This window comes from Solea solea, chromosome 5 (genome assembly GCF_958295425.1).
Source record: "Solea solea chromosome 5, fSolSol10.1, whole genome shotgun sequence".
Taxonomy (NCBI): domain Eukaryota; kingdom Metazoa; phylum Chordata; class Actinopteri; order Pleuronectiformes; family Soleidae; genus Solea; species Solea solea.
The window spans coordinates 21,759,226-21,782,799 of record NC_081138.1 but is presented as its reverse complement, the minus strand read 5'-3'; the positions used below and the strand labels follow the sequence as shown (position 1 = coordinate 21,782,799).

The following is a 23,574-nucleotide window of genomic DNA, read 5'->3' as shown; positions in this document are numbered from 1 at the left end:
GCAACGGAAGCTTCGTCATCACTCACTGAATGAACCACAGAAAATATCTCTCTCCTGACGCAAGAGAGGAACTGGAAGCAATGAATTCAAAGGGAGCAAGGAGAGGGAGATGCCAAAGACATGGCCTTCACATTGTTGGCGTTGACCCAAACTAAACACCTGAGCCACAGAGCAGCTGAAAATGTTTCACACATCCAAACTTGAGGTGTGTTTGACACAATACGTCGCATCACAGAGAAACTGGACCTTTAGGGACCAGCAATGTGACCCCCAAAGCGATGAGGGATTATCTGGGTCCCCCTAAACGCGTAGATCAAGTCTTCCTCAAGCGGTTTGAATATTTGAAAACATCTTCAGCCTCATCGTGTGACAGAAAAACACCGTTACTGTTGTGACAGTGACAGGTTTGAGAGGCCGGGGTCACAGGTCAACTACAACCAATCCAACCAATAATTAAGTTGTAATTGAAGTCATGGAAAACCAAGAGGTGACAATGGAGGGTGGGGCCAGAGAGAGAGTTTACAGCTGTGGTTTATAATCCTAGTCCTGCTGGTTTAAATCTTAACCACAACAGTTGGACAACAAAAACATGTTGCAGCAGAAAACCAGCAGGCTCCTCTTGAAGGCCAGGACTGAAAACCACTAGTGGGTCAGAGTGGGAACAGTTAAGGGCTGTGACAGTTAAGTTTGCTGGCATCCTCTGAATGGATGAGCTCCATTCTTTGGCAGGGCAAAATCCTCCTCCTCCTCCTCCTCCTCCTCTTTCTGTCCATCCATCAAAAAATCTCACTGTACATGAAATGTGACAACAAACATCGTTAATACTTGCTTAGTGTTCTTTTTTTTTTCCTTTCTCCCCCACATGTTTTTTGTTGAACACCTTAAAAAAACTGCTGTGGGGGGCGGAGACATGAGTGCAGTCTTTAGAGTCTCTCCAAACTCAAACGATAAGAGTTTTTTTTTAAGTGTCTTTCAAATGTATCCTCATTTTAGCGTCCGTCATTAATAACGTCTTAACTGTTATTAAATGCATAAGTGACCGTTTGGATCGCCAGTGTCCGGAGTCACCGTGGAAACGTGTGTGTGATTGTTCGTAGTGTCAGAAGGAAACATCATCTTCCCTTCAATCATACCGAGTTCATGTCAGTCTGTCAGTGTCGTCCCCAGAGCACGGATTCAAACAGGTGCACGTTTCTCAGGTCGCTGGAGTTTTAGGAGTCAAAAGGTAAAATTGACTTGTTTATTCAAAGGGGGGGACTCATCAGAAGACGTACTTCAAGGACATATTTCTGTGTGTGTGTGTGTGTGTGTGAGGTGTCAGAATGTGTGCGTGTCAAAGAGAAAGAGGTCATTCAACGTTGCTGTTCAGAATTTGAGGTGAAGCTTGGGTGGTTCAGACTGGTGTCTGGCTGTCCTCCGTCCATTTCCCCTGTCCTCACACCTTGGCTTCCAGCAGCTCCAGGAAGAGTTTATGCATCGGGACTTTGCCGTCCTGCTTGATGCTGTAGAAGTGCTGCACGGCCTTGGTGGAGGTCTGGCGGAGCAGGGGGAGGGTCATGAGCAGCTTGCCCGTCCGGCGGGGATCCTCCTGGTGCTGGGAGGCCTCGTAGTCCTGCAGGGCCTCGTGGAGCACGTCCTGGAGCTTCTGTACTGCATCCACATCTTCGATGTGCATGGAGTCTTGAAGGGGAAAAAATCAGAGCAGAAAAAATGTAAATACATGTGATAATAACAGGCCACACGGTTGCACACGGATCAAGAAGGCCCATGTTCTCCTCTGGTTTCCTCCCACAGTGCAAAAACATGCAGATTTGGAGATTTGATCTTGATATTTCACTTTTCCAAAGGTGACAGTATTATATTTTTAAGTCCTGTCTGTTAGTAAAAAGTTCATATTTTGTCTCTGTAATAAATAAAAGATGTTTATCCTTTTCAGGCAGACACCGCACAGAGTTACGGTACATTCTTTGCAACTTTTATTCCTAAAAAAAATCACCTTGGAATCAATGGAAAAAAGCAGTTCCACTCCAGTAGCAAGCTTATATGTTTATTGACACGCAGCAGCTGCGTGTGTGACACGTGTGCATGTGTGCGCATGCACAAGTAGCCGGCCACAAACATCAGTAATCTCCCTTTGAGGTGGCACAGAAGGAGCGCTTCAGCGTTTGTGTCTGTAAAAGCTGAGAACGTCCCTCAATAATAATGCTCCATATGGGCCCTGAGGGAGGCAAAGTCTTAATGTGAGCTGGCCTTTAGCTCCCAACCTCCGATCAATGTGTCCGATCAATGACGACATGCATGTTAAATAATAATCACAAGGCAACTATTGATAGGCTTCCCCCCACATACGTACTCTCCACACCCAATAAAGATGTGCACATACACAAGCACAAACAGGGCATAAGAGCTATGGGTTCTCATAGTAATCTATCTATCTATCTATCTATCTATCTATCTATCTATCTATCTATCTATCTATCATTTTTAATTAAGTTAATTTTCAAAGGAAACAAACTCAAATGAACAGCTCCAACCTGCACATCTATGAGTAATTGTTAATTTAGTTTGATGTCATATAACAGAGATATGAAGTGGTAATATGTGTCTTTTCTTGTTGTTGTTGTGCTTTGTTGCTTGGCCTGCTCCTGCAGCTCTACAGTATATTGACTCATGATCCATCCACACACTTGTCACCGTATCGTTCTCAGACAAATATGAACACAAGCACAAATACACGCCAACGACAAAAGAGCGGCTGCATATAAAATATACATTCAACTGAAAGGGAAACAGAAACATTCATAAATGAAAGATGTGAACACAACAGCTTACAACAGAAACACACATACTGTATGGTTGGATCTATACAGTGTAATGCATGTATCAGTATTCAGGAGCAGATAGTGGTTTGGATTCTATAGGGATCAATAGAAAATTCAATCAGTCTTCAAATGTTCTTCTTTTTCCCCTGTTTATATAACAGTGAGTGTTCCACTTGTTTGGGAAAGATGATATTTAACTTTAGACTAATAATGTGGGATATAAATATATACAAAATCTGTTTTCTTTTAGCATAATTCATTTTAAAAAAGAATTGCAGGTCAAATATATTTGACATTATTTCTGCATGTGGTATCTCTAGCTGAATCAATCTGAGCGTCAGTCTGATATTCCTTCCCCTCTTGAGTCAGGTGGTTTCCTGAAGCTTCTCATTACCACATGTTAAACTGCAGCTGAATGAGTTTGAAAGAGTTTTTGATTGAATATAGTGTGTGTTTGGTATTTAAACATGGCCGCCGCCTGTGCCATGACCTGCACGACACTCTCAAGTAAAACAGCAGGCGTTAATGAGCACGAGCACATAAGGCTGATAAAACACACGTTAACACGACTCAAAGTGCAACACACACGCGCACACACACACACACACACACACACACACACACACACACACGGCTAGTTTAGCAGTCTTTACATGTGAGGCACGTTTGCTAACATTTCTTAAGGCCTGGCTTCATTAATGCAGATGATTAGCATCCTGTGAATTAATTAGTGTCAGTGCCCTTCAAAATGCTAATGCTAGCATTCTGTTGTCTTGAAGAGCAGTTACAGAGTCTGGCAAATGATGCAAAGTTCCTGTTTGGGTGTCAGCTGTTTCCTTTTAGGTTGTTTTTAAAAAAAAATAAAAAAAAATAAAATACCATTTCAAATGTGAATTACATTTAAAAGGAAAATAATTCATATTAATGTCGTTTATGTATTGGGTGTGATTAAAGGAAAAAGGGGCTTAAAAAAGTGCTTAAAAATGAGACCAGATCATGGTTTTCCATCATGGTATGCCCTCAGCCTGTCACTTAAAATATCTAAGCAAACTCCTTAACATTAACAAAAAACATAATTAACCCTTACAACAGAGAGCATTTAGGCTGCTTTTTTCATTACTATGTTAAGAGGCTATAAGAATTCTTGTCGTATATACCTTTTTTCAGCACAACCTACTGTATATAGGCATTTTTATCTAAAATGGTAATTTTTCTACTACAACTACTTTTTAGCAACTGAATCTAGTGTTGACGTCATTTTATTATCATTGAATCTACATCATATTTAGAATGAAAACAAACCTTCAGTTCAGTTCAAACTAATAAATAAATAAAAGTATACATTCTCTGGTTTGGAATGCAGCACAGTAGGAGTAGCAACATTCATCAAACAACACACACACACACACACCTGCTCAGAGGCAGGAGAATGATTGTCACACACAGTTCACGGGGAAACAATGCCATTAGTTCTGGATCTGCATGACTGTGTTTGTGTGTGGGCAAATATTTCACAATGGTTCACACGTGTTAACAGAGAAGAAACTGGTGGATTTGGTGGTGTGTGTGAGTGTGTGTGTGTGTGTGAGTGTGTGTGTGTGTGTGTGTCGATGGTGGCAGACAAAAGGCCCCTCCCTCCTTATTCAAAGCTTTCCCATTTAAACACATTGTATTGACAGCTCCCCCCTTGTAATTAAAGAGTACTGAAGAGCTGGCCGGCTTCCAAGACAAAGTTCAAAAGACGGGTCATGGGAGGAAGAGGAGGCGCACGCGAGTGTCTGTGTGTGTGCGTGTGTGTGCGTGTGTGAGCGCGCGTGAGCCAGTCAGCTGTCGATGTGGCTGGATACATCAGAGAGGGGGCTTTATTGACGGACTTTGTGCTCTAACGATTTCACCTTATTTAACAGGCATCTGAAGAGACGACTATGCTAATTGTAAAAGGGAACGTCACTTTGTTTAAGGGTGTGTAAGGTGTGTGTGTGTGTGTGTTTGCATGTGCTAAATGATTGCAGCTATGTGTGGCTATTATGGGAATGTATGTTGATACGACTGTGTGTTAATTAGGAGGTTTGACAAACGCAGGTTTAACAGAAAATATGTGGGTGAAAGTGTGTGTTGTGTCACATTTGTGTGTGTGTGTGTGTGTGTGTGAAATATTGAAATGAGTCCCTTAATGATTCAGTTTAAACGAGTCCCACGGGACCGGAGATCCCAAGGATTAACTGTTTCCCCACCAGTCCCGCTCATGTACTCGCAGACTCAAACACATGCAGACAAAGATAACGCACAATAACAACATGAGAGTGTCAAACCTGAGTTAGCCAAGGCGATCGCCTTGAGCGTGACAAATTCCTCCTTCTCTAGTTTCATGGATTTGTATTTCTTGACCAGCTGGAGAATGGCGTTGTTCAGGTCCAGAAGTCCAGCAAGCTTTGACTGGTCCTCATCCATGATGTAGTCCTCAGCGTACACCAGCTACAGACAAACACAAACAGACACAGACAGGTGAAGTGGTTCCAAATGAACACTTATATAACACAGTGTGTCCATGTATACATAGTTTTATGAAAGAAAATGGTGTCAAAGACACTAACCTTGTCTTCAAAGGACAGGGAGCGGTACACCACGCGCAGGATCAAGATCTCCATCCATGCACTCTGCAGTAGACTCATCTGGTCTGCCAAAGACAGCGTGGAGAAACCTGTGTTCGAACAAAAAAGGAAGACCAGTTTTTATTTTACATGTTCTACACTACAGGAAATATTAACTATTAAGGTTGCAGGACATGACTCGGGTCAGGCTCGACACAGAAAGCTTTTTGGTTGGGTTGGTAAAGGCCTCTCCATGTTCCTAATACACAAAGAGTTCTGGTCACTTTACGCATGCCTTTGTTCTTATTCATAGTAAACTGAATATGAAAATAAACAGAGTCCGTGTCAGTCTTGATATTCCATAAAGTTTCTAACTTGGCCTATGCGTAGTTAGACTCACAGATTATATTACTATAAATCATCCTGAATATGCTTTTCATGCTTAACATGAAACAGCCTTTGAAAGTGAACGTAACAAGAAGTAAAGAGACTTTTAAAAAAAAGGCTTGTTTTTGATGCTGGAGAGAGGGTCAAGTTTAGCCCTCCTTCCTCCCTGCCCACCCACCCTCCATCCATCCATCCATCCATCCAGTGGACCAGAGTCCGCCTCCTCTTTCTCTCTCTCACCTGTGCTCAGGGCTGTTCTCTGGGAATAGGTAGGCCTTATCTCCCCCTGACACAACCTCCATGATCAATGCTCTCTCACACACACACTAATTGCTGCTATGGCCTCAAAAACGACTGCTTTCTCCAGTGTCAATCCATGACTTTCTGTTTGCCTATGTCTATATCTGTCTGTCTCTCCAGTCTCAATCCATGCCTGTTTTATCTGGCTGTGTGTGTGTATGTGTTCACACACACACACACACACTGACTCACCATCTGTGTGTCTCTGACTCTGGTTTACCCAGATACATTCGTTTACAGGTCTTGTTTTCTTGTCTTTTGGTCGACTGCACGGCTCTGTCGCTCTTCTCTTCTTCAAAACAGTTTTCACATCTTCACCTTAATCTTTTCATTACGGCCGTACCTAAGTGAACTGGTCTCCTACTTGCCGTTGCTCGGTCTGTCTCTTTAATGGAACACCTGCCCACACACACCTTTCCTCACAGCTGTCCTCTCCTCACACACCTGTCCATTCACACTTGCCAGTCTGCCTATATGTGTGTGTGTGTGTGTGTATGTGTGTGTCTAGGAAAGTGCCTTCATAGGAAAAGCAAAGACAGTGGGCCATGTAAGCACACCTGTCAGACCTTGCTGCAGTGTGCAGCATACTGCCAGGAGACGTAGGCAGATGAGAGGGGGAGATATTCCTTCTACAACATCTGCTGCAGTGTGTGTGTGATTGTGCATGTGTGTGTGTGTGTGTGCATGCTTGTGAATTGGGGCTCTTATCTTGCAAGTGCGTTGACGGTAGGCGTCTCATTATGTCGAGGTTGAAGGCTATTGTTGTTTATACTGTGCTCTAATTCATTGCATCTTCAACCCCTGCACACATTTTGACACACACACACACACACGGTGTCACAAAAACACACCTGCACACACATTAACTGTTTGTGAGGGAGACTTTGGGAATGAAACCACTCCCAAACCAGGTGTATGAATGAAGCGCACACACAAACAGAGTGAAGGGAGCGCTATTGTTGCCAACTGCCAGTGTCTTCTACTTAATGAAATCATCAGAAGGGATTAGAGGTGAATTTCTTATGGGGTTTTCGTTCACACGTGCGCGCACACTGACACACACACACACACACACACTTCATTCATACAGACAAATGTCACCAATCAACATGGGCATGGAAATAAGGACTGGCATTGCTAAAATTAGCGAACACACACAACCAATCTATCAAACCCAGGAGGTCAAGTGAAGAGAAGAGTAAAAATGAGTGAAGGTTAATATCATTTTAAATGGTGCCAGTATCTGTGTGTGTGTGTGTGTGTGTGTGTGTGATGGCATTGGGAGCAGGGTTCAGTCACTTCTCCTCTAATAAAATGAGATCTGATGCCAGTGAAGGCACACATGATGAGTACACACAAGGCAAACACAATAAAAAAACAAAAAGTCTGCATGACTAGCTGTTCTTTAATAATGCCAGCATCAACAAACATACTCCCTTGTAATTACACTAAAAATGTACGCGCACACACGCACGCACACACAGAAACACCAATAATTAAAATCCTTGTGATTAATTTATTGAGCTGAAAGTGCACCTTTTCTTATTGAGATACATCAATGATTTTTATCAGGATGCGCGCACGTGTGTGTGTGTGTGAGTGTGTTCTCTCGCATTCCCACACATACACGTTTCTGTGAGTCTGTGCTGTTCTATGTATATTTCCGTGTGTGTGTGTGTGTGTGTGTGTGTGTGTGTGTGCCTCCTCGACCCCCTCCGCCTGTCTGCGCCGTTCAGCCATCCAATGCCTCTTATCTGTCTGATTAATAGGCAGCCGGCTTCAGGACAAATTAATTAACAGATAACGCCATCTCTCCCTTCTTCCCTTCCTCCATTCCTCCCCTCCTTCTCATGGAGCGATCAATACAGCAGAAGAAAAGAAACATCAATGGGAATTTAGTGCTGATGATGGAGAGAGAGAGGTATTGATGGGGGGAGAGAGAGAGAGAGAGAGAGAGAGAGAGAGAGAGAGCGGAAGAGAAGAAAGTAAAAGGAGGAGAGTTGTGAGAAGGAGGGATGGGGTGGGGACCTTTCTTTCATACCTGTGATTTTTGACAAAGGAAGGTTCCTTATTTGGCTCTAATTACATTTCCTTTCTGCCCATTGTTGATAAGACATCTTATGTGATGTGTGCGAGAACGAGCGTGTTTGTGTACAGTGAACGTTTGCTCAGCTGAATGTACACTAACGCAAGGTTACTACACATATAACATAACTGAAGACCCATTCTTACAACCTCTAGACAATTATTGCATGATTTTGCAATTGTTTTTTATTTCTTTTTGTCAGTGTTAACCGAACACCAGGCATTGGGAGAAATCTACACTTATTAACCCTTTAAGGCTCAAAATGTCCACGTAAAAGGGCCAGAAAATGTTTTTTTTTTCCATATAACTTTCAATATCTGGCAGTTATTTACAATGTACTGCATGTTAAAATAGTGTATTAAGAATTTAAAATAAAGAAAAACAAAAAGAAACTGTAGTTGTACATGAACCCCAGATTTTGGGTGTTAAATTAGAAATGAGATATTTACAGTAACATTTCTGTCAGTTTTGTCTTAAAAAAAAAGCCAAAGAAATAGTTTTTGGACATTAAGACAAAAACTATGTACAGGTGTTTTTCCATCGCTCTCCTCTCTGGTGACAAAGTTGCTGCGTGTGAGTGAAATTACCGTAATAACCACATGTTGGCTTTAACGTGCAACTTCTCAGCTTTCAGCAACCGTTGCAATGTTTCCGCTAGCACAAATTGTCACGCAGTTACAGTAATGCACACGCGTCATCTGCGATAGGCTCGGTGTTAAAGGCACACAAACCGCCTGATCACACAAGCAGAGACGAGTACAACTTTCCCCTCGATGTGCTGTTCGCCTCAGAGTTAAGAACACAACACTGCAGTGAATCTGTTGCCAGTGAAAATGCATCTGCACATTTCCTGCATGACAATTACCTCGTATACCCAAGACATGAAACCAGCGACTGAGACCATAAACACCTCAGGAAAATGTTTACAGTCAAAAGTCGACTTGTGCGTATCTATAAACAGCGTGTGGAGAATCTGGATGTGTGTGTGTGTGTGTGTTTGCATGTGCCATACATTGTCCTGACAGAAAGAGGCTACAGTGCATTCATGCAGACTTAACCTCTGCTGTTTCCTCTCTCTCTCCCTCCCTCTGTGTCTTTTCACCCCCCTTTGCTCCGTCTGATACACATATAAAGACAAACTCACACACAAACAGACGTCGATTCCCAAGCCACCCTGCGGCCAGTTTGTCTGCCAAATGAGTCCTGACTGCACATTTACACCCAAGACCGCACAACAGTCTAGCACACAGATATATACACACACACACACACACACACACACACAGGACAGCTCTCTCTCTCACGCCCCAGTTGATACATGGACCCACACAGACACACATGTACGGGAGGCCTATATTTATTTTGTTGTGGTTACAGGGCAAATGGGAACCAGTGGGTACTGAGTGTGATGCTTATGAGTACCAGCACACGTGTGTGTGTGTGTGTGTGTGTGTGTGTTGGTGTGACGCACATCTGTAATACCTGTCGTATACCGGCAAAAAACCCATCGTACACATGTTTGTATGTCGGTGAGAAAACTGGCTGCACATGACTTACCTTTATAAGCGCTTAAAAGAATTTGTGTGCTATTTTAGAGCACATTTAAAGTGATGTGATTTGATTTGAGACATTTGTAATAGTAAATTATATGATATATTTATTAAAAGAAACACCAAAATAACTATAACCCAAACCGTCTTCTATGGATCAATGAGTCTCACAAACGAAATCAACTAAAATAGCTGCTCTGTCAACGATTCACTCACTTATCGAGAGGCATCGGTCTCGAAGGCACAAATAAAAGCTTTCACACATTGTCACAGAAATATAACACAGTGTGGCGTAACTGAATTCACACCAAGCACGGCGACAGGAACTGGACTATCAAAGTCATACACGAGAGGAATCCTGCACTAGAGTTTAAAATGTTCAACTAATGAGTGACGTGGTGTCATTGTGGTGCCCTGGGAGTGTATTAAACGTGTAATAACACAAGTGATATGTGAGGAAATAACATGTTTTGACACATAATCTCTATAATAGGAATACAGATTCATGATTGTTGCAGATGGAGGAGAACAGTTTTTTCTCTATATGGAGCGTCAACACGTATTGTGTGCTGCAGGGGACACATTTAAATCTACTGGCCCACTGAGATATAGATTGCATTAGAACACGTGAAGTTTCCAACAGTTACAGGAACGTCACGGCCCTGCGTGTGTCTGTCTGTGTGTGTGTGTGTGTGTGTGTGTGTGTTATGTGGCTCGAGTGCTTTTTCTTCCCCACTCAGACTGAGACTCTCTCTCTACGTGTTTGTGTTAGATTGTTGCACACTCTCAGGTAAGAACCGTCTCGTGATGCATTTGTGCGTCTTCATATCTCAAACTGTTTCGTAACCATAAGGCCAGACGCCTGCCCAAATGAACACAGACCCCCTGTGATGGCTTTGGCCAGGCTGAATCAACACACACACACACAGGAAAAGACACACACACACACACACACACACACACCAGCTGACCCAATTACACAGAGATGCGCAACGAGATGGAAACAAATCTACACAGAGAAGCAGCTAATTTAGCAGGGCTTAAAGACACACACACACACACACTACTCTAAACTCCAATCATGATGCTGCCAGCCAGTCAACTCTCAGTCCACCAATATCTGTCCCCACTTCACTAAAACTAGTAGATCATTTAGGAAGAAGATTAAAAACAGCAACAACAAAAACAAACAAACAAGCATTTATAACATGTATTTTTCCTCATTTATGATTGAAACGTATTTTGTGGGGTCACAGTGATCTTGACCTTTGAGCAACAAATTCTAATCAGTTCATCCTTGAGTCAAATTAAGCGTGCAGGCCAAATTTAAAGGGATGTCCTTTGGGTTATCATCTGACAACATGGTAAACGACTGAGAGTATCTGTGTTTAGTTAGACTACGCATAAGAACCCAACAACTGCAAGCATGCATCATCACTTTCACCTTCATCCCCTCCCATATTGTTGGGCTAAAGAATATCTTTTTTCCCCCCCTCTATTTCTTCCTCCTTGTACCCTCCCCCTCTCTCTCTAAACCCCCCCACATCCTCCCCTTTTTCCCCCCGCGAGGCCTCGGGGAGAGTCGAGCAGTCATAGGGTTGCAGTAGCCTCTAATCAGTGTGAACAGCTAGCTAATTACCAAACCCTCAGCCCTGGCTGACTGTTAATTGCATACATTAGACACTATCATCAGCACCGCAAGATTAACACTTACATTCTTCCCATAGCTGTAGTGGAGATGAGTGCTCTCTCTCTATGTGTGTGTGTGTGTGTGTGTGTGTGTTAAGTAATAGAGAGTCAGGAGTGAAGAGTTGTGTGCTGTGGTTGCAAGATACTAATATTCCAACACTTAATTAGACCCAAAATGGAGATGTAGCAACACAGAGATGGCCATCGAGGGCTGTGTGTTATGGCTGGTGCCATCTCTGGGTTATAAAGGTGGGGAGGGTGGGGTGGCGGTGGGTTAGCCAGTCACCGAGGGCAACCCCATGTCCCAGCGGAGGCGACAGATGGAGTGACATTAAGAGCATTGCAGTGGAGCTATTTCAAATAATAAAATATCAATATTTACATTTTAATTACCCACTTCTAGCTCCGCCAGGGCCGTGTCAAGGAGCATGGGGGTGACAGTGTGTGTGTGTGTGTGGGCATGTACCATCTTCCTGGCTCGATATAGAGGCATGAGTACTGCTCGTTTACAATAATCTCTGCTCTGCTTGATAATATCCACTGGGTGTCCATTTTTAATGCATTATTTATTTTTTTTTTTACTTTCTCTTTCACTCTTTCCAGCCGCCTTTCCCCTTTTGACCGTCTATCCTCCAGCCTCTGCGTCCCACAATACAGTGCTGATGCAGGCAGGAATGACCACTGTGTGTGAGTGTATGTGGGGATGTGCATGTGTGCGCAAATCTGTCAGGGGAATTAAGCATGTGTTCACACAACAGAGAAGCTTACACACACACACACAAACACACACACACACACACACACACACACACACACACACACACACACACACACACACCGAGACGAGACGAGACACAGATAGCACACCAGTGCTGACAGGCACGTTTGAAGAAAACTGACAACTCTGATCAACATTTATGGAAACAGTACTTGTTATTTCTCAGTGTTCAAGCTAAGAGGCGATCGGACAATGTTTTACTAAATGGGAAACACACTGTTAAGTTTGGACAATCAATGTAAATCCACAGCCTTTAGCTCTGTCAGTTGTAAAGACTTGTATGAGTGGAAAAACAAAAACTGCCCAGTCAGTAGTTCAGTTATCGATCCATCTGTCTATCCGTCTATCTATCTAGTCTGCGATTAATTCATTTTCCCAGGTTGTTCAATTAACTGCGTTGTGACAGATTATTGATCTCTTGGTGGATTACCTTTTCGGGAGAAAACAAAATAAAATCAAAAATTCTCCTGAAAAGCCCAAATCCTCAACCACTGTGCATAAAACAGTTTCACTTATTTTTCTTCTTACTTAAAATTCTCTGTTACCACATTTACTTCACACTCGTCGCACAGAGGACACCTACGTTAACGAAACGCCAAACTATATAAAGTAAATAATGTAATGAAAAAAAAAAACCCACTATTGATGTGTGAATAGAAACTTGCTGATTGTGGCTTTAAAATAAAGCCCACTGGTCCGTGTCCAGGTCTGGTGTCTGAATATGAGATTACTAGGCTGTGTTGATTTTATCTTCCTAATCCTCCGTAGCTTTCCAATGGAGAGAGAACTGCAGAAACTCCACAGGGATTAATTTACCATTCACAGATAAGAGATATGGTGTCCAATATCATCATCCAGGACAAGCACTGAGAGGAAAGGCTCGACTATCGAAGCAATAGGCAGCGAGAGATACGCAGGGAAAAAAGAGAAAAGAAAAAGAAAGACAAGAGATCAAAACGGATGGACGCAGCCCTCTCTCTCCTATACCATCATGCCTTAATGTCCTAGCTCCAAGACAAGAACATTAGATCTCATTCTACCTCCTCATCTGGCCTCGGAAAAGCCTGGGCTGAAAATCTTAATTAATTGTCCAATAGTGCTGCAGGGTCATTATGCATTGCAATAAAGAAGCGTGTAATTATGAGATTTAACAGCCATTACCGAGGCCAGGAACTCATATGTCATCATCAGCAAGCCAGCCAATGGTTTGGTTCGTCTGTGTGTGTGGCATGATTGACAGCACACACACACACACACAGACACACAGACACACACACACGCCCGTGCCATTTGGTAACGCTGCTGTATGGCGCTATGATACAGTATTTAAAACTTAAGTATGCACATGTGTGCTTTGTAACACACACAATAAGGCAGCCAGCTGCGGTAGCAGTCTGCAGATGAAACATATCAAGACAGATAGATTAAATAGACACACACACACACCATATTAATGCTGTGTGTGTGTGTTTGTTGTTTAGCGGCGAAACGACAGACCGTGGCCCCTCGCGACGAAGCAGGTGGCAACTGACACACGTGTATAAAGATGTATAAGTGCTGTGTGTGGAACAGGCATACACGGGTGGATACGGTCAAATAAAAAAACAAAAACAAAAAGACAAATTAAAGTGAAAAAGTGATACGTGCGACACATAGATGTCCTCTGTATGGAAGGCCTATTGCCTTGACTGTGATCGTGAGGACAGGGAAACAAGTGGAAGAGCATTTTTTTGACGCTAATACATTTTCATTTATTTATTTATTTATTCTCTTTGCATGAGCTCAGCGGTTCCCAAAATGGGGGATGAGCTGCTTCACCCGCACAACAGTGGTTGCTAAGGAGAGTTGTGTCTTTTTTCCACTCACTCATAAAACTTTACAGAAACACAGTAAGGAGCATTGTAGGGATTTTATTTTCTTTGACTTTTTGTCAATTTTATTGATTTTTTTTTTCCTCTGTTGTTGTGGGAACGAGACGTGTGTCTCAGATTCACTGTCTGATGATCGAATAACACACTTATTTCTGGAAATGAGTAAAAAAAAATGTATGTTTTGGGGTGAAGTGGCCCTATAAGAAACCACTTCAGACCTACAATGAAGCACTGTTATTATTTTTCACATTTTCACGTCCAACCAGAAAGAAAAGCGTTTGATCGTTGATGTATTCAGATCAGGTATTTGCCAGAGAGTTAAAATCATATACCTCTGCCAGACTCTGACATGTCTGATAGTATTGTTTATGTGTGTTTAACTGTTATTCATCCTGAAAAACACACATTTTATAAATGTCGGCTGAAGATAACAGCGCACATTTGGACACGTGTGTTAGATTTTCTACCTTTGTGTCAATCATAAATGATTAGGATCACAACACAAACACAACAAAACGTCCTGCGCCAAACCTGTACCATTACATCCCTGAAAATACACACACATGTATGTATGTATACAAACTGCATGTGTGTGTGTGTGTGTGTGTGTGTGTGTGTGTGTGTATAGGCCATAAGTCGTCCCCAGATGGTGACAGGCACGCTCCAATCCTATTTTCCCACCTGCTTATTCCCTGATGGAAAGGATGAATCCTCCAGACTGTTATTTAGGAACGATGGATGAAGGATAGTAGGGAGGCAGCGGGGGAGATACAAGAAGGGGGTGGGAGAGGGAGGACGGGAGACGAGGGCAGAGAGAGCATCAGGAGGGAAGGAAGGAAGGAAGGAGAGGTGAGAAGGACTGCACACACCAAAGAAAGTGCAGGAAAATGTGAAGAAAAAAACACGGAAAGAAGAAAGAAAGTGAGGAACAAGAGCCGTGGAGTGGGAAAGAGAGGGAAACACATAGATATATACAGAAGAAGAGCATGTGTAGAGAGAGAGAGAGAGAAAGAAAGAGAGAGAATGTCTGTGAACTTTGTATGAACCGACAGAAATGACGACAAGCCTGTTTCTCCTTACGCTAGATTTGCTGCATGCATAGGTGTGTGTGTGTGTGTGTATACATGTGCACTCCCACAGACACAGGAGGAGGATGATCTGAAATGGGAGTTTGGCCTATGCATAATTATGATCATCTATCTTTATGCCCCACCAGCATCACATCACATCACATCACATCGCCTCTATGTCTCCACGTGCATGCACACACACACACACACACACGCGCACACACACACACACACACACAGATGGTGTTCTGATTTATTTGTTACTGCTCATTTGATGTCACATATGATAAAACTGTGCACATCTGTCCGTGTGTACACTTTCTCCACAGTGGGTGTGATGTGTTTTTGAAGTATACACACGTGTGTGTGTGTTCATGGCTGTGTGCCGCTTGGACACGCCCATGCCTGCGTCTCCTCTCTTGTGTTCGCTGTGTGTGTGTGTGTGCGATCAGTGACAGACGTTATTTGATGCAGATTAGACAGTGTACTCAGATTGCAGGCTGTGTCTCAAAGGCTGATAGACAAATTTGATTTGCTAATGTAATCACACTAATAAGAAAAACAGCAATAGCTACCGAGCGACTGAGTGTAAATCTCACAACTTCAGTGATTTTTTTTTGTCCCCCCCTCAACTTTTACTTGAAATGAAATATTAATCCATCCCCGAATGACATTATGACTCGTTATTTATCAGCCAACTGTGCGGATTTTCATCAGTGTAATCAAAAATAAAAAACATGTAATTCACTTGTTTTAGAGAAGTGAACTTGATAAAGGTACTGGTTGGTTAGGTGTGACATTTTGTTTTATGCAAACCACTTCACTCCTCCTTTAAAATGTCATATTATAACGCATGATAAGATAAGATGCGGTTTGCCAATCAGGGCGTTAATATCATACGATCGTAAATCATCATATGATAATATCTGCCATTATCCTGATATTGACTCTTCTTCTTTGGCCAGTTCACATTATCCTCATTGTCCTGGAATAAGTGGCACGACGAGGACTCGTGAAGTAGAGACACGCGTGAGTCAACATTCCGTGGCATGATTCTTTAAGTCACGTATTGGTATTTGACATCAGCGTATTGGTAATTACATCTCAAGATATTGGCCCGTCAATACTTTTGATCCTGAGCCATAAGAAATAATCAAAATCTTCCCCTGACTGTATAAGTTCTGTCACAGTGTGAAAAATCTCTGTGATGTTCGGTCTGATGTCATGTCTGGTGACTTGGGTGTTTTCCACCTCATTATAGCTCAGCTGTGACACTGTGGCACCCGTTACCATGTGTGACACTTAAGGTGTGTGTCACCCACCAAGGTGTGACCTGACCGGGGTAATAGCGTCCGAGAGCTTGCGTGGAGTTTGTGTGCGAAACAAAGGCACCTATGTGTTTGAGTGCCATCGCAGGTATGTCGTCATGGAAACACTGTTAACACTGTGATGACAAAACAAACACAGGGCATCCGACAGACAGAAGAGTCAACATGGCCAAACCGTGCCCTCAGAGACTGAATATGTGTGTGTAGAAAACATTAAATGTGGCATTATTTACTTCTTTTATTAAACCTGAGCAGAGAAATCTGAAAGAATGAAAATGAAACATGTCACGACCATAGCAGACGGTATTGGCGCTAAAAAAAAAAGGGGAAAAGGAAATCTGCTTTCCTCCTCTGTTTTCTCATATTGATGAAATGCTTCCAATACTCACAGGCTTAATCCAATAAGAAAGCCCAACTTAATCCAAACATTAAGCTCGGATATCAAATATTCTTGTCTAATTTGATTTCATCAATATTTGTTTTCATCTGCAAACAGGGACGTGTTTGTTTGTATGGGCAGGAAACCATGGAGCACTGGAAAATAAGATATTTCTGATAATGCACTGATGTGGAAAAACGAGGCAAACAAACACACGTACTTGAAACAAAGATATCGAACCTCTAAATGTGTTATGAAGCTCGGGGACTAGAAGAATTGGAAATCTGACGCGGCCAACGGTGCTCGGAGAAGAGCAACACACGTGAAGAGACTCAATTTGACTAAACTTAATGGGATCCAAAGCCATGTGGCTGTATACGATTAAAATGTCAGATGACTGCTTCTGAATATTAGGGTTTCATGCTCACATGTGGGGCAACACAAGGTTTAGAAAGCAGTTTAAATGTTGGGCCGCAGAGTTGGTGTCGTGGTTAGCACTCGGGTTCGGGACCCGGTCGGAACAAGGGTCTTTCTCCGGCTTCCTCCCACAGTCCAAATGGGGATTAGGTAAATTAAGGACAATCTAACCATGACCATGAGTGTGAGAGTGAATGGTTATTTGTCTCTATGTGGCACTGTGATGGACTTTTAGACAAAAAATTGTCTGAAAGAAAGTCAAAAGAAACACCTTAGATCTAGCAGCACAGATGAACTCTCATGAACTACCTGAACTTCAGCAGACTTATTATCGTTGCATGTTAAAAAGAAATTGGATTAAATCGTCATTAGTAATTAAGCAATATCAGGTTTGTTGGAAAGGTTTGATGCAACTGTCACACCGACACACTGCGACGGGTCAGTGTGTCGGTGTAAACTCGCTGCATTTTTGCGTGTTAAGGAGCCGCCCAGCATGTTGCAGCTGTCAAGGTGAACTAGCCTCAGTCGACAGAATCAGGACAAAGCTGTGTGTGTGTGTTTGTGCGTGTGTGTGTGTGTGCATTTCCAAGAGTTTTTGTGAAAATGTGGAATTAGACCAGGCATTTTATTGCAGGGGGAATAGAACACGAGGATGCTTGTGTTTCTCTCCTCAGGCTAACACTTAGGACAGAGCTCGCTAATGTAACAAATGTAAAACTGTATGTTTGTGCACGAGCTCGCACTCGTGTGTGTTTGTGTAAGTGCTGGCGGACACGTTTCTTCTCTGATTTACCACTGTCTGAGCCAAAGCCCAACAACCTCTTTGCTGATTGATGACATCACCAGACTTAATGAGGACGGCTGTGGAGTGACATCATTGCCAGTCTGGGCTTTTACACACACACACACACACGCACACAAGCGCACATACACACACAGACACACACACATATACGGTTCTGCATTTGGTGAAGCTCATTGTTAAGTGTTACAATGTGTGTCAGTGTTAATTTAGTGAGCTGCACGTTTAGGGATAAGGGGTGAATATCTGCTTGTATGTACTGACTGTGTGTGTGTGTGTGTGTGTGTGTGTGTATGCAGAGGTTCCCCTTGGCTGCTTTGACTCAACAATTGATTTGCTAAAAGGAGCAAGACACCCCTATTAATCAATATTCGCTGAGTGAATGACTGTCTTTCTGGCCGACTGACTGACTGACTGGCTGTCTAGTTACTTGACTGACTGATTGGCTAACTGGCACTCTGAGCGGCTAACCGCTAAACTGGTTAAATAAATCAGCGCAACAAGAGAAACACTTCTATTCGCAAAAGAGAGAGCGCGGCAGCCAAGATTTATTTGTGTTATTGATTAAACTGATATTCAGTCTTAGAGTCATAGAGAAGCAAAGGAAAATCGTCGCTGATTCATTTAACAGTCATTTACTACATTGACTGAACGATTAACTGCCGCAGACTTTACTCCACGTGAGTTTCCTGTGTTGTACCACTGTTGATTAAAAGGTACATTTTGAGCAAGTGACTCGTCTGACTGATACTGACTCAAAAACCAGAGCTGACAACGCTGTGATGACGGAGGGAGGGAGGGAGGGAGGGAGGGAAGGGATGGAGTTGAGAAATGAGGTTGACTTGATAATGAAGAGGTTAAGGATACCACAGAGAGCCAGGGTTGGCGTTAAGGTCAGAGGGAGGGCAAACGGGAGGGAGAGAAAGAGGCAGAGCGAGAGAAAGGGAGAGGTCAGAGGAGAGGTTGAAGAGGTGTTGGATATTTAGCGAGCCGGTCAGAATGGTATTGTATTAAAGGCTCTTGGGGAAGTGTGTGGGTTATGTTGAGGTTCTCTCACCTTCACCCTCATCCGGTATGTTTTGATTGAAACCTCATCTTGTCGATCACTATTTACCTTCAACTCACTTGTTTGTTTTTTTTACCCATCACCTGTAGAATCAGGGATGTAATCTGAGCTGTCGTTCTGTCTGTGTAGAAATGTCAGTTTAGAATCAACCCTGTCAGGTCATGCAGGAAGCCACAAAATGTGCATTAGTTGCTGCACTTATGTGAAAAATGCATTGTCTGAAGAGGCAAAAGGTGTTCAAATTCCCCCAAATGGAAGAGAAAATGATTGTCGTGTCTACATGACGCACAAAAACAAAGGTTTTGTGACTCTTAATATTAGTAAAACTGCACAGGAGAGGTAAATTGCATATTAATATGGATATGGACATGCAAGCACCTTTTTGGCTTGTATATCATTTGCCTTTAATGTAAAAATTGCACACTCAGCAAAGAAACACAAATGTAATGTCACAAGCACTCAATTACTGGTTGAATACTAATCGAGTACTAATTGTTGCACCCCTCCTCTTCACCTGCTCTCTCTCATCATCACCCCCCCCCCCCTCCACCACCTACCCATTTTCACAGCTCAATCATACCACGTTGCTGTCGACACCTAGACCGCTTATCCTGAGTGTCAAAATTGAAAGGGGAACGAAAGAAAGAAAGAGAGGTAAAATGACTGTGAGGAAAGAAAGCGCAAGTAAAAAGAGATAGGGAAGCGAGAGAATAGTGGAGGGGAAGTGTGTGGGGGGGGGCAGAGCAATTTCTTTCTTGAATAAAGAACAAATGGGGGAGGGGATTGTACAAAAAAAAAAAGCACTAATGGCAAGGCCCCTGGTTCTGGTAAAATAGACTGTGTTATAGGTTCGGGCTCTTATTCGTTGATTCATTCATTCATTTGTTCTCGGCTCTTTGGTCAAGTCAAGTGTTCGTCTGTCTGTCTCCCTGTCTCCCTTTGTGTCCATGAGTCTAGATAAGAGCCGCTAGCACGAGTGCCCAGTAGACATTTAGTTATTAGAGAGAGAGAGAGAGAGAGAGAGAGAGAGAGAGAAAGGGGGTAATTCTACAGACAGATAAATGGCTCACTTTGAATGGCCTTTCTTTCCTTTAATTCACTCTCTGATTCCCTCCTGTTTAAATATTTGCTCGTCTTCCTCTCTTCCTCTCACCTGACCTGACTACACACACACATACACACTTCTGCTCCCATTCTCTGTGGATAGACTAACCAAAACTTTACCTTAATCATAACCAGCTTGTGCCGGACCCTAACCACAATTCCCATCTAACACATAACCTTACCCACGGCCACAGAAATGAGGTTGTGCCTCATTAAAACCAAGCTTTGATCTCCATGAGGACTTTGGTCTGGTACCAAACCAGTTGCCAGGATAACACGTTACTGCATTACATATCAGCGGGATCTTATTTTAACTGCTTTTAACTGCTCGACTGGTCCTTTTCTGTAGCTGTCCCTAAACCTTTTTACTATTTTATTATTTTTCAGTTTTATTGATTTTAAGTGTTATATCTTTTATGTTGCTGAGGCTTTAACGCTATAAAGCACTTTGGTCAACCATGGTTGTTTATAAATGTGCTTTAGAAATAAAGTTAACTTGACTTGACATATGACAGCGTCAGCCGCAGCAGCGACAGCATCTTGGAGATGCAATCCGACAGTAAATGAGGGAGACTCCTCTCTCTGCAGATAGCAAGCTGCTGGTTTAGTGCAGAGACACCGTGTGCATCACATACCTGCAACTCTCTATAAGCTGGCTCATAAATATCTGTGTCTTCCAGGGACATCTACACACTCAGAGTGTATGTTCTCATCCACGAGTGATATTGTAAATAAAAAGAGAGCTGCGTTCCTGGCAAATATTATCAGAAATAAAGTTGGACCGTTTGCCCCGACTATTGATTTTATGTTCTACTGAGCAGGATTTTAGGAAACAGTGACAGCCCTAACACAGACATTGCCAGATACCAGTGGTTGCAAACGTAAGGAGGCACTAGTGACTCAGCAAAAACACGTCTCATTGTGCACTGGTGTATATGCCGGCATGCATTTACTATGTGCTTCATCTTTTTTTTTTCAAACGCAGATGTGCGTGTGTGAGTGGTGTGTGTGAGTGGTGTGTGTGTGTTTGTGTGTGTGACAGCGTCCCCCATTCCTCCTGTGATAATATGAGACACACACTGTGTCTGAAACCTCATTTTCCTCTCCTCATAACATATCAAATGTTTGCATATAGGCAGTATCATGAAGGAAATGAGCACACACACACACACACACACAGATTTAGAATAAAAGAACCAATCAAAGAGATATGTGCATATATGTGTGTGTGTGTGTTGTCACAAGTCTCTAAGGTTGGGTGACTCTGTGTGTCAAACATGACTAGCAACACACACATGTACACGCACACACGCACACACACACATGCGTGCACACATTCCCTTGCCTTGTTATCCGGGGGCCTGTCTTGCAGGCAGCCTCTCTAACGCTGAGTGATGTTTAAATTAGTTTACAATTTAGCCTCCTCGCTATCTGCAGACGGCTCTTAACTCAGTGTGTGTATGCGCTGTGTGTTTGCGCGCGTGTGTGTGAGCGTAACAAATTGTTGCCAGTACGGCAGACATCTAATGACTTCAAATTAGCTGCCTGGCGCTCGCCTTGACACGTTGTTACCACTGTTAGCAGCCTGTGTGTGTGTGTGTGTGTGTGTGTGCTGTGCTCTGTCTTTTCTCTGTGACTGTGTGTGTGTGTGTGTGTGTGAGTGCCGCACAGCCATATCATGAAGCATAAATTGGCTTCACCTCTCCTCTCTTTGCCTCTTTTTTTCCCCCCTCTTTGTCTCTCTCCATCAATTTGATTAAAAAAGTTACTGTACCATGGCGAGCGAAGATGTGTGTCTGTATGCATTCACACATGCACGGAGAGAGAGAATGGGGGAGAGAGAGAGAGAGAGGGAGAGAGAGAGACGTACCGAGATGTAAAACAAAACAGATTCAAAAAGGGTTAACAGGTCGATTCTGTTCAATTCTATTCAAGACTTAAGTCATCGCAGACTCCTTATTGTTTGCCTTTTGTGTGTGTAGTATTTCTTTTTGACACCATGAGTGAACAGTGTGTGTGTGTGTGTGTGTGTTTATGTGCGAGCATTAGATCAGCGCTCAGAGTTGTAAACGTGAGGATTTCATAAGGTGTTCAAATCTCTCTCTCTCTCTCTCTCTCTCACACCCACACACTTGGAAGATGAAGAGTTCTATCTTTCTCCGTGAGCGGTGGATTGCCTTTTTCGTTCGTCTAATCACACCATCTTCTCTCCTCCGCCAAACAATTGCTGCGCTTCACTCTCTCTCCACACAGAACGCTGCACACACACGCACACACACATGCAGACAACAAAAATAACAACAAAAGTAAGGCCAATCACAAAATGATTGATGAAACTGACATAATGTGTATCTTTTTGAGTACATTACTGTGTGTGTCTGTGAGTGTTCTATGTGTATGTATACATATTTACTGTATAGTGTGTAAACAGAAGAGTAAAAAAAAAAAAATAGGAGGAAAGGTGAATTGATTATAAGGGCGGCAAATATGGAGAAAAGGGATCACATGGAGATGAGAGAAATAAAAACTATATGGATTCATATATACTTGTGCTTACTGCCCAGACAGCAGCAAGGAGATCAATTCACTAACAAGAAGCAGGACATCATCTCATCTTACTCTGTCTTTTCTCCATATACATAAAGACACATACAAAAATACATAAACTATCATTTGGAGACCCTGTTATCCATCGGCATCGACTTTACCGATATAGATTCACACGGCGTGTCTGAGTGATATTTATGTCTCTGTTATTTCTCCCTATACTTTTACAACCCCCCTGTTCTGTGTGAGCAGCGGCATCAGGGATGATTCTATTCTATTCTACTCTATAATGGGACTAACCTCTCTCCTAATCTGTGCAAATCTGAGACACTGCTCTTTCTGCTTCTCTGCTGTGACAGCAGGATTCCTCGCTGAGGCCAAACCCAGATTATAATTTTCCTCTCTTTGTCTCATCTTTCGCCGTCTTCCTCTGTGTTACAGTGTCTATGAATAGGCCTACATGCATCTACTCTTTGTTAAGGTACTTTTGAATCATTATTAGTACTAGTATTTAAAATAAAATAAATCACTGCTGCCGATCATTAAACAAATTGCATTTTCAATACATTTGATTTAAGATAATTCTCCCAGTATCTTGGAACAGCTGAATTGACAAAATAAGACAACCTCACTAAGAGAAAAAAGGAGAGTGGTAGAAAAATATAATATAAGTAAAACCATGGAAGGGCATTTACTCCATGGGACATGCAGATTGTATTCTTTCTACTATCAGACATTTAAGTCCAAGTTTGGATTTTTAAGGTTGTTTTCTGCTTAAAGAAGATTC

At 42.6% G+C, this 23,574-nt stretch overlaps 1 protein-coding gene across 7 annotated transcripts in view; it reads right to left on the bottom strand.

Annotated features, from left to right (window-relative positions):
• Positions 1-835: 835 nt before the first annotated feature.
• esrrga (estrogen-related receptor gamma a) overlaps positions 836-23,574 on the bottom strand; it is a 143,889-nt gene continuing 121,150 nt past the window's right edge. For all 7 annotated transcript variants that reach the window (XM_058629435.1, XM_058629429.1, XM_058629431.1 and 4 more), the window contains 3 exons: positions 5,417-5,523; positions 5,135-5,297; positions 836-1,680 (listed from right to left, as the gene is read on the bottom strand). In XM_058629435.1, the coding sequence (XP_058485418.1) occupies positions 1,436-1,680; positions 5,135-5,297; positions 5,417-5,523 (515 nt within the window). In that variant the 3' untranslated portion in view covers positions 836-1,435. The remainder of the gene's footprint in view (positions 1,681-5,134; positions 5,298-5,416; positions 5,524-23,574) is intronic.